General features: G+C 41.1%; 1 protein-coding gene across 1 annotated transcript in view; it reads right to left on the reverse strand.

Annotated features, from left to right (window-relative positions):
• Positions 1-18,971, reverse strand: part of cdk5rap2 (CDK5 regulatory subunit associated protein 2) — a 37,394-nt gene that overhangs the window by 3,168 nt on the left and 15,255 nt on the right. Inside the window, exons 19-45 of the mRNA XM_017307717.1 lie at positions 17,942-18,000; positions 17,420-17,702; positions 17,158-17,287; positions 16,923-17,062; positions 16,709-16,825; positions 16,004-16,147; positions 15,811-15,923; positions 15,079-15,218; positions 13,040-13,180; positions 12,852-12,961; positions 10,834-10,977; positions 10,218-10,322; positions 9,244-9,431; positions 8,819-9,152; positions 7,188-8,715; positions 6,833-6,937; positions 6,282-6,430; positions 5,309-5,703; positions 4,976-5,208; positions 4,657-4,708; positions 3,272-3,447; positions 2,431-2,772; positions 1,603-1,728; positions 1,395-1,508; positions 1,124-1,313; positions 679-797; positions 293-505 (exon numbers count right to left, since the gene is read on the reverse strand). Coding sequence (XP_017163206.1) covers positions 293-505; positions 679-797; positions 1,124-1,313; positions 1,395-1,508; positions 1,603-1,728; positions 2,431-2,772; positions 3,272-3,447; positions 4,657-4,708; positions 4,976-5,208; positions 5,309-5,703; positions 6,282-6,430; positions 6,833-6,937; positions 7,188-8,715; positions 8,819-9,152; positions 9,244-9,431; positions 10,218-10,322; positions 10,834-10,977; positions 12,852-12,961; positions 13,040-13,180; positions 15,079-15,218; positions 15,811-15,923; positions 16,004-16,147; positions 16,709-16,825; positions 16,923-17,062; positions 17,158-17,287; positions 17,420-17,702; positions 17,942-18,000 — 5,890 coding nt within the window. The remainder of the gene's footprint in view (positions 1-292; positions 506-678; positions 798-1,123; positions 1,314-1,394; positions 1,509-1,602; positions 1,729-2,430; positions 2,773-3,271; positions 3,448-4,656; positions 4,709-4,975; positions 5,209-5,308; positions 5,704-6,281; positions 6,431-6,832; positions 6,938-7,187; positions 8,716-8,818; positions 9,153-9,243; positions 9,432-10,217; positions 10,323-10,833; positions 10,978-12,851; positions 12,962-13,039; positions 13,181-15,078; positions 15,219-15,810; positions 15,924-16,003; positions 16,148-16,708; positions 16,826-16,922; positions 17,063-17,157; positions 17,288-17,419; positions 17,703-17,941; positions 18,001-18,971) is intronic.

Below are 18,971 nucleotides of genomic sequence, written 5' to 3' on the forward strand. Positions count from 1 at the left end.
TATTTCCACTTTATTGTCATACAATTTCAATTAATTAAAAAAAAATCTTCGTCTGGTCCAAATATTCTGTCGTAAACTTGACTTGAATTCAAAGCCCAAATAAATAGAAGCTGTAAAACACAGTTATTAGACAAGATGATGGGCTTTGGACGGGCTAACATCACAATAAACTACGGAAACCTGAGGGGTGCATTGGTGACAAATTTGTTTTTTTAGAAAAATTCAGCTTCAAAAACTAAAAAATCGAATCATCGCCCGGCCCTAGCTTATTTAATTTTGCCGTTGCGCGCACCTGGAGACGACAGCAGGTAGTTGATGTTGATGGTCTCAGAGTGACCGGGTCCTCTGAGCAGCTGCTCCTCCAGTCTCTGGCGCAGCGCCGTGTTGGTCTGGATGCTCCTCTCCAGCTGCAGCCGCAGGTGTCTGATCTCGGACAGCAGCTCTCCGAGGTTCACCGAGCCAGACGGCGAGGTGGGGACAGGATGCGGGGACTCCTGACGCCGTTCTGACAGGGAAACAAAGAGAAAACACCGCAGGTGTCACAGAAAGCCAAGAGAAGAGCGAACTGCACTGCATGAGGAAGGTTAACGGCTGAGACAGGCTCCGTGTTGACCCAATACGTTAACTACTGATATCTGTCAAAGAGCGTAATGAATCTGAGCGACAGGTGCAGGTTACCATGCTGGCTGGAGTCGTTCTGGATGTTCTCATAAACCTGCAGCTCCACTCGCAGCGACTGCAGCAGATGCTGGGAGTCGGACAGCTGCTGCCTCTGGAGCTTCACCTCACACTGCAACCTGGGAGGAAACTAGGAATGAGTCTCAATACTTTGATTCAACTATGACTAGAAATATGCTTGGACTAACCTCAGAGGGTGTAATTTATATAGTTTATATATAAAAGGAGTGGAAACTGAACTGAAAGCCAAACACTCAGGAGTGATAAGTGGTAGAAAGGGAGAGGAGATCTAAAAGCAAACTCGATTCCTGGTTTTGGGTTGCAGTCTCACTGAAGTGTGTCAGTAGCCCTGGGGTCAGGAGGTCACGCACCATCACCAAGCTCACCCTCTTTCTCGCACGCACACACGACCGTTTTAAATGACTCAAGTGTGTCAGTGTTGAACCTTTGCAGCTCCTCTCTGCTGGCCTGCAGGGACTTCTGCAGCAGCACGTTCTCCTGGCGGCTTTGCTCCAGCGTCTCCTGCAGTCTGAGGTTTTCCTTCCGCAGAACTTCACTCTCCTTCCTGCTCTGCTCCAGCTTGGCTGTCCGCCGCGCCAGAGTCTCGCGCAGCTTCTCGTTCTCCTTCTGCTTGTCTAAAAAAAACAAACAAAGGCGTTTTGTAAAGGAGCCTTTGGGACTAAAATGAGCGATCAACAACTCGAAAGCAAATTGACCTCGAGATCCCACGTTGAGCTGCTCTTTTAGCACTTGATTTTGTTCCCAAAGGAAGCGAACTTCATTAACCAGCTGACCCTGCTCCTCGCTGTTCTGGATAAAAATGTTTGTGGCTGCAAAAAAAATAAAAGAAAATAGAAACATATTTAGAGAGATCTCTGCTGTGAAAACCAGCGATGAACCGCGGCTGCAGTCGGCTTTATGTACCCGGGTCTTTCTCCACCTCGGCTAACTTCCTCTCCAGCTGTTCTCTCAGGCGGTCGTTCGTGCGAATGCTCTCCTCCAGTCGTTGGCGTAACGCTCTGATCTCCTGGAGATATTCAGCCAGCAGGTCTAGCAAACATGGACACACACAAACACACACACGCAGCTAAATTAAAAGGAGATTCTCCAAGCTAAGATAACTCTGATGTTCGTTGTTCTTTTATTGAACTGTTCTTCTGGTTAGTGTATTGAGTTCATGTGGAAATAGTAAAGTGTGCATGTAAACACAGTGCTAACCTTTAAAAGCACATGCAGTTTGTTTGTTTTGGACTTTTACAGTATCTTGCAAAACTGATTGATTTGCATGTGAAACCCTAAAAAATCACCCCCCCCACCCCCCCTGTTCAATAAATACATAAAAACAAATAAAAGCACATATTTTGATGCACTTTTCAAACTTAAGTGAAAATCAGATTGGATCAGGAGAACCTTGCTATTTCTTTACTTTGTGTTGGATTAAAATCTTCTACCTCCAACTAACAAAACATATAATTAAAACTTTTACAGATGCTCACAATAAAGTAAACAGTTGCTGCACAAATCAGCATTTGACTCATGGTGATGGACAACTTCTCCAATTATTTGCTATTTGTTGGACTCTGAAAATCTTTATTAAAAGTTACACACCATGTGGAAAACAACCGCTAACTCTTACAGGTGGCATTATCAGGCTTTGCATTTTGCTCAACGGTTTACAAAAGTAGAGTACATTTTCTGTTACTTTAATAAAAACTTAATCTGATTATCTTACTGATAATGCCTCGTATTTACCTGAACTCATAGTGCGAGGCTGTTCTCCTCCTTGTGAGTCGACGTCTCCACCTTGCTCACGCGTCCCCGTTTGAGGCTCTGCGGCTTCCTGACCCGGCACTGGCTCCTGCTCTCGGTGGTGCAGGCTGGTCTGCGCCATAATGGAGCGGTGCAGGTCCAGCTCGCTGCGTAAGGTGACGTTGAGCTCCTCGTTGCTCTTCAGCTGCTCCTGCAGCCGCCGGTTCTCCCGCTGCAGATGCTGCAGTCTGCTGGCAGCGTCTCTGTGAGGAGACGCACCTTTCTCCGGAGCGCCTCCTGCAGGACAGATGGCTGCTCTCGAGTTCTCGGCAGAATGCTGCTGGCCTGAACAGAAGCAGGAGGAAGTTAGTTAATCATCCAACTTTAATTAAAAATGTCCTAAACTAATATTTCTGTACACTTTGACCCAGCTTCCAGAGGCGACTACAGGGTGTTCGTAACACGCTTTGTTCAACTTTGCTCCTTTTTTTTTCCCCAAGAGGGAAACACAATTTGAGGACTGAACCAGATAGGTGCCACTGAATAATGCAACTTTGAGAGGCGGTGGACTGAAACTGGACACCTGCTCTAGCTTTGGTCATCCAGCACGGCTCAGTGGAGCACAATGGACCTGAGTGGAAAATAATTGCCATTACAGACAGAAACTAGACAGGGTGAAGGACTGGAATGATCATAAATGACGTTACACCAGGCGGCAGGAAGTGGAGAGGCGTGCATTTTTAATCACTTGCATTATAACTCTTCAACCACTCTGACACCAAAGACTACACTTCACACCTACAACTATCTCCAAGACGTCTTAATATCTCACGAGGAAACTCACTGTGTGCTCTGCTGCCGCCTTGTGTGGTGCTGCTGCCGCTGTGGCAGGAGGAAATCGTCACGTCTGAGCGGCTCAGGTCGGACTGGGAACTGCGGTGGCTGCTGGGAGTCTGACCTCGGACCTGACTCTGGAGGCTCTGGATGAGGCGATTCTTCTCCTGCAACTCCTTAGCCAGTCTAGAAGAAATCAAGCCAAATTCAGTGTGTGAGTGTTGGCTCTTTAGAACCTCTTCATATTTTGTTGCATTACAACCACCTTCATTTTATGAACTGCGCCTAAAGTTCACACTGACTCAATCATTTTGTAGGTATTTGTAAATGCTTTGACTAATATCAAGTTGTACTTTAGTCCTATTTTTACCTGGATGGGTATGTTCGCTCATTGTTACTTTGTCTTTTTGGGTTTTCTCTCCCAGCTCATCTGGGGACAAACATTTGTTTGTCGTCTTTGCAAAATATCTCAAAAGTTAGCTACACTAATTTAAAAAAAAAACCTCAAATGCAACTTTCTTTCAACAGCAGCTTTCCTCTTACCACTCTACATATAAAATACATTGAAGGTCATGGTTGGAACTTGACAAAATATGAAAATGTGACAGTGGAGCAAAGACAAAAAAACACTCAAGAGAGAGAAATCAGAAGACAGTGGAAGACTAGTTGACGTTTGGGGGGAAAACACGCAGCTGGAAATCACCACAGCAACCGTCATGCTGTGCGTTTGAATGAAACCAACTCACAGGTCCAGTTGCTCCCTAGTGCATTCAGCCAGGCTGAGGTTTTGCTGGACCAGAAGCCTGATGTGCTGCTGCAGCAGCTCTCTCTCAACGTCTAGCTCCAGACGCAGATAATCTATGTCCTGCTGGATTCTACACAGGCTGTCGTGGGGATCGATCCCGCTCTCTTCGTTAGAGAGAGGCACCTGTTGATGCTTCTCAAGGCTGTCGCCATTAGTAACGGGTCAATTTTCATCACACTAACTGAGGAAAAATTTTAAACACTTGAACAGCTGTGAAACGTTTTTAACTCTCTGGAAAAGCTAAATAATTACAATACTGATCTAATTGCGAACATCGGCTGGGTGGAGCGGACTCTTCAGCTTGGCTTGAAACACTTTCATCAGATATCAGTGGCAGTTTTAGCTTCACCTGGTTCAAATTTTGTAAATAAAATCTTCTATTAAGCACATTTTGGTATGCAATTATTAATCCAAGAAAAAAAATGAATAAACGACAGATTAGTAGAAATTATGCAGAACGTTGGATATTCATTTCATTTCTCAAATCCAACCTTACATGCCTGTTGAATATTATTACTCCAAATATATAAGTTATAAATGTTACTAGCATGTTAGTTACATTTAGATAGCGTGATAAATATGTAGCGTACCTGCGAGACAGTTCTAAAGCTGCAACATCCTCACTAACCGGATGAGTTTCTTCTGGAGGACAGAAAAAGAAAAACATTTGTCATGAACAAATCAGAAATTAATATCTGTTTGTGCTAGCTTTTAATGTTTTTTTTTTTTTTTTTTTTTAGCTTTTACACATAATTATGAAAAATAACTCAGTCATAACTTTGTATAACTCATATAGATATTCTTTTCAGTACTGACTCCCAAGTACAAAGTTACAATGTAAATTTCTTATTGCATTCCCACTACAATGCAAACTGTAGAGCAGATATCATTTTCTTAGACAGTGACCACCTTTGTCCAGCCGGCCCTCCAGCTTGTCCAGAAGGCTCAGACTCTTGTTCAGCTGCTCCTTCACCACCTCCCCCATGTAGTAGTCCACTTCTCCAGAGTGCACCAGGTTTTTGAACGCCTTGCTCAGCTCCTCCAGCTGGCGGCGCTGCAGCACTCCCAGCCTGCGGCTCTCCTTGATTTGCTCCCTCAGCTGTGACAACTCTCTGGCCTGAGACTTCACCAGAGAATCAAGCCTGTCAAGTGGTAAAAACATGATAAATTTGTTTACGACGTTCAAGGTTTGATCAATAAATGGAGTATATTTTTGCCGAAACGGCGCGATGAGCCGTTTACCTAGCAGGTGACGTTGAGCGGCTGCGGGTTTGATGCAGCTGTTCGTTTGTGCTTCGGTTCAGCGTTCTCTCTTTCCACAAGTCGATATTCACAACACCGGCTCTGTCCGTAGCCGACTGGTTTTCGGCCTCCTTTTTCCCACTCGGCTGCCCGACCCTTTCTTGATTGCAGTCCGCTTTGTGTGCGTCGTCTTTCTCCCTGACAGCGAGCGGATGGGAGGTGTTTGCAACCATGTCGCTGGAGAGGGAGTTTCTGTGCAGGAGGCTTTGCATTTGCAGGATAACTTTTGCCTGGTTTTCCAGGTGGGCTTTCAACTCTCTGACTTGTGCCTGAAGCTGCAGAGGGTCCTCTGAAGCCCCGAACTCATCATACATCTGTAGGTTTTTCAGGCTGACCTACGTAGACACAATGGGTGGTAGATAAAAGCTTAACTCAGCAGACTAATTCACAGAGAATGCATTACAACTTAAAACAATCAACAAGCAACAACAAGACTAGGGCTGGGCATTAATACTAGAATAAAATCACTATTTTACCAGAAAAAAGTTGTAATCTTAGGAGAATTAAGTAGTAACTTTATGAGAACTATATGAACAAAAATAAATAAATAAAATGAGGAATGTTGAGCATCTTGTGAAGTTATTCTTTGGTATACATTTTACAGATAAGGAAATACTTCATATTTTAATACATTACTATCAGTAGCTTTCTTTTTTTTAAAAAAAGAAAGCGAGAAAAAAAAAATTAAAGTCAGAAATCAGACCTGGTAATTAAAAATAAACAAACAAAAAAACCCATCTGATTTTATTTTTTATTCCACATCTCCCAGTCCTAATCAAAACAGACGGCGGTGGGCTAATGTTAGTGTCTGGAACTATTGGGACTGGCACTTAAACTTAAATATCCTGACCAAGGCAATCAGTGGAATTTAATCATGTTTCATCGGTAAAATAGCTGACATCAAAATGCCTACTTTGGCTGAGCTGAGAGCCGGGGAACTTGGGTAAGGAGTGCTGGAGTTCGAGTCCAAGTTCTCGGTGGAGGAGAAGGCGGCATGTTCATTTTTCAAGAGTGAAGGCAGGCTGGACGCACTGCAGCTGGGGTTCACCCCCACCTCTAGATCTGTGAAACAGAAATACAGACATTTAAAAATAAAAAGGGACACATTCACATTCAAAATAATTAACCATTTGATATGCAGCTCGACTTAATCAAGGCAAGAAATCAAATTGAGAGGTTAATAAGTGCTTGAAAAAGACATCCCCGAACCGCAGAGTGAAACATGCAAGAACCGATCAGTGAAACATTTTTACTTTTAAGGGAGCTGAGGGGGACAGTGCAGAAGAAATCCAAAGTTAAAACCAGAAAAATAGGCTTTGTGTGTTATTAGACCCAATATGGAAAAAAAAAAAAACTTTTTGCTTTTCCATCCTCATGCGCACAAATAGTGAAAGAATCTACCCACGTGTGAGATTAGTGTCCACGCAGCAGACAACATGCAGAGTCTGCCTATAGACTGTCTACCTGTGCTACTGCTCTCTTCCCTATCGTTCTCACTCTTGCCACTGGTTTCGTAACCCAGGTCCTGCAAATCCACCTGCACGCTTTTGTGTCCCTGCTCAGGAGCGGCTATTGGAAGCAATACATTTCATGTTAGACAGAAATCCTTGAAGGCACAGGGAAGATGGAGTATTAGGGCCATCCTAAGAAAAACAACAGTACGGTCATAAAATGATAATAAAGTCATAATACTATAACTATGACTTTTTTATGGTGCATTTTATGACTTTCTTCTTGCATTTTTATTTCTTCTCCGTGTGGTCCTGATACTCCATCATATTTAGAGTCAGAACATTCAATTCAAAAAAAGTTATCTAACCTTTTCTTATAGTTTCTGTAGAGGATGTGCTGGTAAGAGCGGTGGCCAGTTTCTCCTCCAGGTTTTTGTACGCTTTCTTTTTCTCCCTCAGAGCCTTATGTAATGTCTCCAGTTGGAGCTTAACATCTGGTGGTAATCCCTTGTCATCGTGTTCGACCCAGCGGACCTCGCCCTCTCTTCTGTGACCTCTCTCTTGCTGCGCGCAGCCCTGGAGGTCACTTATTCTTCGAGAGTAATCGCTGAGAACCTTGTGAAGGTGACAGAGATCCCAATAGAGCTTCGGCTCTTTTGTTTCCAATGAGGCAGAGGGCAGATCGCTGCTGCTTCTCCTTCCTTGCTCTCCAGATTCAGTCAGTTTGCTTCTCTCTTGAAGCGCTCTCTGAAGATTGTCAAAATCTTTTTGCAGGCTAGCGTTTAGTTCTGATTTATGAGAGGCTGGGGAGGCTGTGTTTTTACAGTGGCCGGCTAACGAGGAAACAGCAGCCTCTGTTGCGCTGAAGCACTTCAGTACGACGCTAAACATTTCTTGATTTAAATCGGGATTATGACAACCTCTCTTTGCACTGTCGTCATCCCTCGACTCGTCATCTTCAAGCAACTCTGTAGTTCCATCTCCTTGCCTCCAGGTGGGGCCAATTAAATGAGAACCGTCACGCTGTGCAGCTTCATTTGCAGCCCTTAATTGCTCCTGGAGCTCTGCGTTTAGCTTACTTTGTTCTAACAGGGCTTTTTGCAAAGAGTCTGCATGCTGCTGCAGCTCAAGCACAGAGTTCTCAGTTTGGCCGCTGGCTTGATCTGGGCTATCTCTGTGCGAGTGTGTGTGAACTTCATGTAAAGCACCCTCTATCCGTGAGGAGAGACCATCCGTTTCAGATTTCTCATCTTGGCTCTGAGAAGAAGCGATGGCTTTCTCCGCCATGCTCAGGAGCTCGATGAGCTGGTTGTTGAGCTCTTCCTTCTCCTGAAGTGCTTTCTGCAACTCCATGCATCTACTGTGGAGGTCGACGTCGGAACCCACAGAGCCAGAACTGGGGTGCGGACCAAAGCTGCTCTGGTTGTCCAGACTGCAGGCTGTCAAGTAAGCAATGGTGGATTGCGCAGCCTGCAAGGCCACAGCGTGCTGGGCATTCTGTCTCTCCCTTTCCTGCAGTTGAGCATGCAGCTCCTGCAGGTCGCTGAGCTGCTTCCTCATCTTATTTATCAGAACCTCCTTTTCCTGGCATTCCTGGTGGAGGAGCTCGAGTTGGGAAAGAAGAGCAGATTCGCTGTGGGCGTGATCCACCGGCGCTCCGGGATCAGAGCCCTCGTCTGACTCTGCAGGGCTGCAGCTAGTGTGTGAGTGTCTGACGGTGGTTTGCGGTGCTGAATCTGAGTTGGTATGCAGCTGCTGGTCAGAACCAGAAACATCTTCCAGAGCAGAGTGTTGCTGTGCGTCAGTCTGCGTCGGGTCAGAGGTCACAGACTGCCTGCCAGTGCTGCCCTCTGCTCTGAGCCTCACAGGCACAGGGAGGCGAGACTTGACACCAGCCTGCATTGGAAACAACACAAATTAAGCAGATGTTAGAAGCACTGCTAGTCAGAGCTAATGAAAATAGTCTGCCTTTATATTTATAGAATTGCGCAAAACTTGCCCTGTGTCTGGTGACATGCTGCTTTGGAGACTTGTGGTGTGTTTTACTTTGAGGTTTCGGATTTTTATCTGCAGAGCTGACATTAGTGACGGCGCTCTCTCCAGCCGACGCTTTGCTTGATTTCTTTGGAGTTTGCTTTGGTGATTTAAAGATCGTGGAACCGCGTTTAGGATTAGACAGAAACGTTTCCAAACTCCTCCTTAATTCAGCCTGCCCATCGCTGCTGTTCCCCGAGACATCTGCGCTCTCTTTTTCTTTGCACTCAGTGGACTTCTGTTCCTTCAATAGACCCCACAGCTTCAGATTTTCTGATTGAAGTCGGTGTAGTTCCTCTCTGCAATTAGCAGCTTATGATCAGTGTGATGTTCAGTTAACGGAACGTGAAAAATAATAAGATCTTGACTTGACTAAACAAAAGGACCAACCTCTGATGCTGCTTAGAGTTTGACACAAATCCTGCCAGCTCAGACGTCCGCGCCAAAGCCTCCGTGTTGCTTTCTGCACCGCCGTCGCCTCCGCTGTGTGACAGGGTGCTGACAGAGTGAGCATGCCCTCTACCCTGGCTGGACCTGCTGGTCATGTTTTCATCACCGAGCAGATTTCTAGATTCAGTCTAGAAGAAATTGGCAAAAATGGGGCAAACAAATTTCAAAACATTGTGTTTGAAATTCCATTTTAAAAAAATTATTAAATTAAGGATACTTCAAATTCAATAAAGATAAGTTATATTGCATTTTTAGGCAATGTCTTATCTTAATTAAATAGGAAAATTTGTGGTAACATTTTATTTGAAGGGGGGTGAAAAGGGTTATGACACTGTCATAAACATGACATAAAACATGTCATGAACATAAACTTTACCTTTAATAACATAAAGTTGCCTAATTTTTAAAGTGCAATCAGTTATACTTTTCCAACAAATTTATATCAGTAATGATTTCTTGGTTAATGTAAAGTTGTCATAACAAAGACATTTTCAATAATGTCAACTTTGTATTAAAAGTGTCATAATTTACCGAATGACGCTTTTTGACAACAGTCATAAATATTCATGAAGGCTTATTCATGTTCATGACAGAGTCATGTCAATCTTATTCACCCCCCTTCAAATAAAGTGTTACCAAATTTGTTTTTAATTTATGTATTTCTAATGTTGTATAGAAAGGCTGTACAATGAGACTTTTTTTTTTCTGAATACTCGATTAACTATTAGAATAAGTTAATCAGTAACTAACGCAATCAATAGCTGCAGCCCTAGAACCATGTTGAATTTTCCTTCTAATTCACAAATATGGACTACTCTGTGTTGGTCCATGTCATAATAAAAATCACATTTATTTGCATAAATGTGACAAGACAAAAAGTGAAAACTAATTTTAAGTATCAGTTAATATCTTACCTTTCTTAAGGTGCTTGTCTCTGTCTGGATCTCTTTATCTTGACCAGGAAGACGTTCCCTGTCAGTGTCACACTGTGGCTGCCTCTCACAAATCTCCTGGAGCTGCTAGAGTAATGGGATGGGAGGCGAGTGTGACACATATGGCTTGGTAAAAGAAAACTTAAAGAGGGAACAGAATCCATAAGACACTGCACAGCAACAGCAGAATGGCATGATGTGTCTAATGTGGCATGGTGAAGAGAAGAAGCCGTTTCATGGCACACAGAGATAAAAAAAACAAAAAAACAGGGAATGGTTAGGAAAAAGGAGGACAGAAAAAAGGGCTGCTTCTACTATAAGCAAACAACTAACTTGTTAGAGAAACTAAACACTCAGCACTACAGACCAAAGAGACATCAGTAACAGGCTGAACAGAGCAAAGGTTAAGATGTAGGTTAGGAGTTCAGAAAGGAGCTAAAAAGGTGAATGTTAGACAATGACTTATGATTCAAGTAACTGATTGAACTTTAAACAAACTCTAAATAGCAACAATTCCTCATTATCTAGGATTTAGTCAGACTATAAAACATTCCTGTTGAACTCCATGTATTTGGAGCTCTCTTTTATGACCCCTAACCTGTTTGAACCGGCTTCTACCAGTCAGATCTTTGTCTTCCCTTTCCAAAGCGTCCCGCTCTGACTTCTCCACTTGTGATAATCTGCTCTGCAGCTCATTGTTTAAACTCTGAAGCCCAGCGACATGCTCCTGTAAATCCAGCACCTGCAGCATAAAGGAAACTGTTGTCAAGATTTGTTTTAATGTATCATTTTGTTTACCTTTGAAAAAAAAAGAAAAATAACAATCCAATCTAACCATTACATTTATGTTATATTCTACAGCATACACATCTTTCCCCAAGTGCAGTTATCTCTCCACAATACATGCTATTGATATATGCATTATATCTAGCTAGTTCAGTAGACTGTTTTACCAAAATCAACTATTTTAAATACTATACACCGTAAAGAAGGTGATATTTTTTGGTCTAATATCTCTAAAATTTGTCTAAAATAAGCCTAATAATAAAGTTCTAGCATAAGAAACAACCAAAACATATGAGATCAGTCACATGTGGATGTTTTAGCAGACCTGGATTTACGGTGTCTTTTGTGTATTTTAAGTTGTTCACAATCAGTGCTAATAATCCATATATCACTGTATTCCAAATGCCCTTCACTTCCTAAAAAGTTGACTTGATTTAATAAAGATTCTTTGTTTTGCATCTTTATTAAATCCATTTCATATTCAAGTCATATAGCATGTGCTAATTAAGCAACCACAGAAAAATATACAGCAGTGTTTCTCAACCTTTTTCGGGCCAGTGCCCCCCTAGCCCTAATCCAGGTCCCCCACCGCCCCCCACCAAAGAATTTGTAAGCTACTTTGCACTGACAATTATTTTATTATTAATGTTACTATCATTATTGTTGATGTTTTGAAACGGCGCACCGATTATGTTTTCCAGTACACTTCAGCGCGCCTTATGCCCCTTCACCTCACGCACATAACGGGGTAAATGTAGCGAGTTTTGTCGTATCGGCGTCTGGAGTAGGAGGGATGTGGGGGGAGCGTATGTTTCTACACTCCTTCGTGGGGGGACGCCGATTTATGTTTTCGCATCCACCTGAATAATGTGTAGTTGCGCTCCTGCCCGTGGAACTTCAATAATATTATTTTACCTTTTAACTGGAAATAGTGTCTGTTTATTCTTGCCATACAGTCTCTGTATTAATTATTGCTAGAAAGATCTTGCCATACCAGTTTATTCCTCCGTATTTACTTTAGTTTCTTAGTTTATTCTTGCATTTTGTTCTTCATTCATTTCCATTTAGTTTCATTTGATTCGTATTATCCTCTCTCGGTTTATTGCTATGTCCACTTTAGTTTCTTTACTGTTGCTAGATTTATTTTATCGTTTATTGACGCTCAGTAATTTTCACTCATCACCTSCTGCGCCTCCTAATCGTCATGTGTTTCACATCATGTGTTGATTTTTCACTGTTCAGCGTCGGATTCTCTGTTTTTATGCCATAATTCACATCTAGTTCGTCGCTCCGTTTTATGTCCCGCTTCTCTTGTTTCAGAGTTTTGCGCAATGTGCGCGTCCGTTTTTTTGTTTGTTTGTTTTTTAACTCCCTAAAGGTGCAGGGCGGTCGGGAAACATATTGATGGTGAAAAGGCAGACTGACATAAACCTTTTAAAAACAACGGAAACAATTTCGGTGTTCTGATTATTGAAATTTAAAAGTGCTGTGGTACCGTTGTTCCATCAAACCCGTTTCATACCGGACCACTTACAGCACCATGTTAACGCTATAAAATGAACGCTCTCTATCGTGGTAAAATTATGACAAAATCTTATCAAATGTCTCTTTTACACTAACCCTATATACCCGACTGGTCTGAGAAAGTTACAAAAAAAATCTCAAAAGAAAACGTTTTCTGGCAATAAGCAAATGAAGTAACCGTTTTAGGTCAGTTAATCTAACTGACCTAAAACAAAAGAAATTTGGTCTGATTTAACTTCAGACAATGAGAAAAAAAAAGTATGTGATTGTTTAAAAATATCTTTAAATACTTGGTATGAGCCTCACCTTCTGCTGAAGCTCCTGAGGAGAAAGCTGAAGCGAGCCATCATCAGGCCCTTCTCCCACACAGATGCTCATGTAAGACGTCTGATCTCCAATGAAACTCAAAGTTTCACCTGAACACGAAAACCGGCGTTTAAATCTCACAAGTAGAACGGTGGAGAAATCATTACAGTGTGTGTTTTCAGTCTTACCACCATCGCTGGTTCCGCCAACTCCTCCTCCACGGTTCTGAATTGCTCCCAAGCGAGCCTGCAGTGACGCGTTCCAGCGCTGGGCGTCCTCAAGCTGATGCCTCATGCTCTCCAGTTCCTTAGGATCAATGAGGTCCATACCTGAGCAGATCCACACGCAAGTTTATTTACAACTCCACCACATTTCTATTTAGATTTTTAATGAAGGTAACATTTCAAAAACAGCCTGAAAGTGAAGTATATTTTGCATGTTTATATTTAGAATAAATTTTAGTAAGAAGTTAAAATGAAGCGTTTAAATTTCATAGCTATTAAAGTACTGAAACTCTGCATGCGGATTAGATCAGATGGGGATATTTTCTTGGAATAATTCACATTTTGGGAAAATGGAGGGGGGGGATAAAATGAGACTTACTTGATTTTTACAATAAATTAGTAGCAAATCCAAAAAAATGCTAACTCTATTAGTGATTATACTCCCACATTCTCATTTCAGACGAAAAACTCTAATTATAAACAACACCCTATAAAAAGACAGCTTTTTAATTTTTAGCTGCATACAGATTATAATGATTATGTAACTAAAAGTTAAAGCAAAACGTCATCGGAGCCAATTAGCCCGAGTCGTCTGTGCTTCAGTCTGGTAGAGTGTAAGCCACGGCTGCTTTACTCATGGCTGACCTATTTCTACACCTGCTGTCCTCTGGATAGTGCTGTGGGAGGAGCATGCGCTTAATCTGCCCGCTGGCATGAGACACGCATGCATGCAGACACTTGAGCTATGATGCTTAGAAAACAACCTCAGCCCTCAGAGAGGACTTAATTCAGGCTTTGTACTGAAGTCGTGTTGTATTTGAGTGACTAATGGAAGCAGAGCTGAAACGATTCACTGGATTAATCGTGATGAATCGATTACTGAAATAATCATGAAATTAATATACTAATCAATTAATCGTTAACTAGAGTATGCAAACTAAAAAAAAAGCTAATTTCACAGAAAACAGAGTAGTATTTAAGCCAAAACTGTGAAAAAAAATATATGTATTTTGCATTGACGATGCCTTTTGCTATCTAATTATTGATCGGTTAATATAAAATTAATCAACATATCAGCTCTAAAGTGTCAAGGACAAAGTACTGAGCTTTTCACATGTTGATTTTTCATTCTTTGCTATAAGTTAATAAGTGTTCACTAAAGGAATGCCGTTACTGTATTTCAAGCAATAAAACTTATTTGAAAAAGGAATCAAATTTGTTGTTTATTTGCATCTTAGTATTTTTATAATACTGATTAAAAAAGACTTTCATGAACAATCTGCTAAATGTGCCAATTTTTTTTTTTTTTTTTTACCCGAATAATCGTCAGAAAAATCAATAGGGTAATATTCACAGCTTTACATGGAAGTGTGAACTCTGCATGCTATGAAACTTTCGGGATGAGGATTTATTCTTTTCTGTTCAATTTCTGATTTCACTAGAAAAATACAACAAACGTATCAATCTTTCACTGAAGCCGTTATATAATAATGTAACAACAGATGGTTAGAATGGGTAGATTAGTGAAGCAAAGCAGATGGAGAGGTGATGTGTACACAAACATTTCAAAGGAACAGTTCACCCCGACAGTGGAGCAGAGAAAACATAAAGCAACAGAGGCATTATTTTTTATTTTATTTGTAATTGGTTTCGGGAGAACACATATATTTAGTGACAGTGAAACAAGTTGCATTTCAGGTACAGACAAAGACATGCAGATGAAAAAATGATTGGGTACAAAGCAGCAGACAAACAGAGCAGACAGATGAGAGGAGGATGGATCAGATGTGCATGCAGCATTAACAAACAGGAGCCACAAGCTTTTCAGCCAGATGTGATGTTGCGAGTCATGAATTAAAACGCTGCACAAAATACGACAGCCGTGTTTGTATTTCCTAGTAGCTGAGTACACACTGACATTAAGCTGTTGTTTCCCCATCACACCTTGTATTTTCTGTGTTTAATTATCATGATCATCTAGAGCCCAGTGTGTTTGACTGCACCTTCTCTGAGTTTGGCTCTCTGTATCTCTGTCTCCAAGTCATCCCTGAGCTCCTCATTAGTTTTGATGCTGTCTTCTAGCTGCTGCCTGAGCAGCTGAACTGCTGTCAGTTCCAGCTGCAGAGCATGGAGACGCTGGCCACTGGAAAGCACAAAGAGGATCAACAGAGTTAACACCCACACAAACAACCTGAATCAGTCACAAACATCCCCAAATTGTTTACTTTGCAGTGATTTACCATGCACCGATTAACCAGTCTGTGAATGAAACTGGCAAATTTTTGGCAGGTCAAATATTGGGAAAAAAAAAGTTTTTTTTCCAGTTTATTAAATGCCTTAAAAACTATAAACTATTACATTTTCACTCTGTTGGTACATTGAAAAACCATCTCTTTAATGTACATTTTTCAAATTTAAATCAGGTGCAGATCAGGGATATGTTACTTTAAAACACTGGTATAATCTTTTAATCCCTTCATGTTTAGTTGGATTAAAAACAACCAGCTCTATAATAAACCTGCAGCACAATTTTTTTTCTTCATAGTCAATTTCTGTTAAATTAAACACAAGCAAAAATCAGATTGTATGGACTATAGAGTTTTAGACCAGAACAAGAAATCGGTGCATCAAGCCCCCCCCCAAAAATGTCATCAATATTTTGTGAACATATTAAGTCACTTTTTATTATTTTGCTTATTAAAACATATAAAGCAGCTCATTCCACCTCCTCTTACCTATCCGGCTCCTTCACAGTCCGAACTAAACTGGAGTACAGCTGCTGTTCAGCTCTCAGGGCTTTATTTAGAGCATCATGCTCCTGCTGCAAGGCCGAACGATGGGGCAAAGCCTGAGGGCAAAAACAGGAACCAGCTTACTAATGAGTAAAATGTTGCTACACATTTGATGATGAGGCAATTAAAGCTTTACGTTCTGCTGGCTGTCTCCTCCTATCATGGTTATCTCTCTCTGAGGCAGTGCAGGAAGGGATCTATCCATGTTGGAGCCAATCAGATGGTCTTGAGTAGAATCAGTCTGGCTGTGACTTCCCTGGCCAAGGCGTTGATGGAGAACCTGCTCAAAAATCAAAAAGGAACCATGATGGATGACTGAAGAACACAAAGCTTGAAGTCTATCTAAAAAAAAAAAAAAAAAACGTCCTTTAATCCCAGTTACTATTTGCTTTAATCACCAACAAATTCTAAGGGCTCCTACCAACTTCAAAATGAAATACTTTGTAGACTTGTTCTGGCTTGTTTGTAAAATGAAAATACAAAAAGTTCCCAATAATTTATGTCAGACTTTAAATATGGAACCTGCAAACACTGAAAAAAATTTGGAGGATTGAACAAAATATTATAGGAGCAAAGGAAGGGCGGATAAAAGGACTCAAGGACAGAAGGATTGGCGGATTAATGGAAGAAAGGGAGGCAGTACAAAACAGGTCCAAGGAAGGACACAAGGAAAAGATAAAGGCGGATAAACTGATAAATGAACATATGGATGAATGTGCATCACATATATAAAATCCAGAAAAAAAAACGGCCTAACTAAAAAAAAATAAAATATTTATTTAGACTTTTTAAATCTAAATACAACTCTGTGTGAGATCCCCTACAGGCATTCAGTTCTTACATTAATAATCTCATCCTTGGTCTTCAGTGTAGCAGTGAGGGAATCAATGTTGGCAGCTTGACCTTCACTGCGACCCTGGAGCTCGGACAGCAGTGACTGGAGATCAGCCAAAGAAATCTGGAAGTGAAAATAAACGAGCAGAATAACCAATAAATAAGCTTCTGCTAACATTACCCCAACACTGGATGTGAAAATGTGCTTCCTGCTCACAGACCTTCAGTTCGTTTTCCCTCTTCAGAGCTATGTTCAGCGCTTCAGTTTTCTGAGCCAACTCTTTCTTCAGGACAACAACCGTTTTCTTGGAGACTGGAATGTTCTCCTGATTGTCCTCGGTGTTTCTCCTTGATAGCTCAGCTTCAAACGAGACAAAACCGAATCAAACGTAGGATCAATACAAAGACTAGGTTTAAACATCCAAAATGAAGATTTAAAGCAGACCCAAGTCTCACCTTCTCTCTCATCAAGTTTCTCTTGCATGATCTGAATTGTTTGCCTGAGCTCCAACACGTGATCTCCGTCGGCCTTCTGACTTATCTCTGCCAAGAACTTGTCCCTCTCCTGACCCCGCTGCAAAAGCTTCTGCAGAAAAACATTACAACGCATAAAGATAATATCTGACTTTTGTTTTAATGCAAGTATCCCAACAAATTATGTTGTTCATGTTTTGTGGACATTTCAAGTCAAAAGCTTTACAGCAGTAAGGGATCTTACGTTAATGAGGCCGTCTTTCTCCAAAAGCAGGGTTCTTAGTTCTGCCGTCTCTAAATAACTCTCTTGGGTTGTTGACAAGCTTTTCCTCTCAGCTTTGGCAAGCTCCTGTTGCTTATCAGCCAACTGCTTCCTCAGTTCCTGAATCTCCTGAGCACGCTCAGAAAGCATGCGGTTAAAGTGCTCTGCAGACTCCTTAGGAGAGAAAACGGCAAATAAACGCAATCCGTAGGTTAGACTTGTTTTTTGTCCCAACCACTCCATAAACAAGTCTTCTTTTAATATTCTTCACTACCTTCCCAATGCTAAAGTATCTCTAGCTGATCTTTTGTAAGAAAAACAAAAAGGTTGACTAGACAAAACATCGGAAGGTTGGAAGGACAGACAGATGAGAGAATGAATGGATGTATATTAAACAAAGAACTGATAGCCAGATAGAAGACTTTTTAGACAATGGGATCCAACTAATGTCTGGAAATCCAAACATTTTCGGACTCTAATTTACTTCTTTCAAAACATAAATACCTGGAAAATAATTTCTCCGAGGTCAACATCTCACATTCAGTAGCATCTCTCCTTTGTGGCTAAACACACACAATCATTAAGAGCCACAGTGCAGCACAAGGAGACCAAATTGAGTTCTTCATACTTTATACTAACAAAAGCAAAGGTTTTGGCTGCCAAACTCTGGTAGAGTTGACACAATTACCCTCCAACATCTACAGGGTAGGAAGTAGATCATGTTCAGTAAAACACTATTCCTATATGCAAATTATTACTTGGAACAAAAAATGGAAGTGACAGGTAACAGGTTAAGAAGTTTGATAATTTAATTTAATGCACATAGAAATAAATTTTAGTCAGATGTGCAAAATTAATCAAGATAAATAAAAATGGAATGACATATCTGCTGCTTTTTGAAACACAAATAATATCTGAAAATACAAAATGAAATTGTCTATATCTGAACTACATATGGCATTCTGCTGGTGCTACCTACAATTCAGCCAAAAAATATTTTGGAGAGTGAATGAGAGCAATTCTGTAATATCTGAAAAAAGCCAGTCCTTATAACTTGCCTAATTTCTCCCTGCAACAAATATCTTTTCCTCAGCAAGTCAGAATCTCTCCTTCAGCCTACCTGAGAAAACCCTGCATCATCAACTTCACTGCTGCTGGCCTCTGGTATATTATCTCCTTCCTGATTTTGGTATTTCTATTGTGACAATAAAGACTTCTTTTAAAAATGTGGAAAGCAACAGGGAGTACAACTTCTCTACAGAAATGAAAGAGTGTTAGGCTTATTCCTGCTATTAACTAACTAGCAATGGATGTAAAATAGACATTATCTTGTTAACTAGCTTAATAAGATATACTGGAATTGATTATCTAGACATCATTTAGCTAATATGATCTGCATGAAGCAGCATTACTCAACTTATACATTTGTTTGGAAGAAAAAAAAAATTTTTTTTTGTCTTTTGGCTCTGGTTAGTTGCTGAACATGGCACACAAAAACAGTGGGAGGGGACATGCCCCATGCCTACCCCCCCCC

The sequence above is a fragment of the Poecilia reticulata genome, linkage group LG12 (assembly GCF_000633615.1).
Source record: "Poecilia reticulata strain Guanapo linkage group LG12, Guppy_female_1.0+MT, whole genome shotgun sequence".
Lineage (NCBI taxonomy): Eukaryota > Metazoa > Chordata > Actinopteri > Cyprinodontiformes > Poeciliidae > Poecilia > Poecilia reticulata.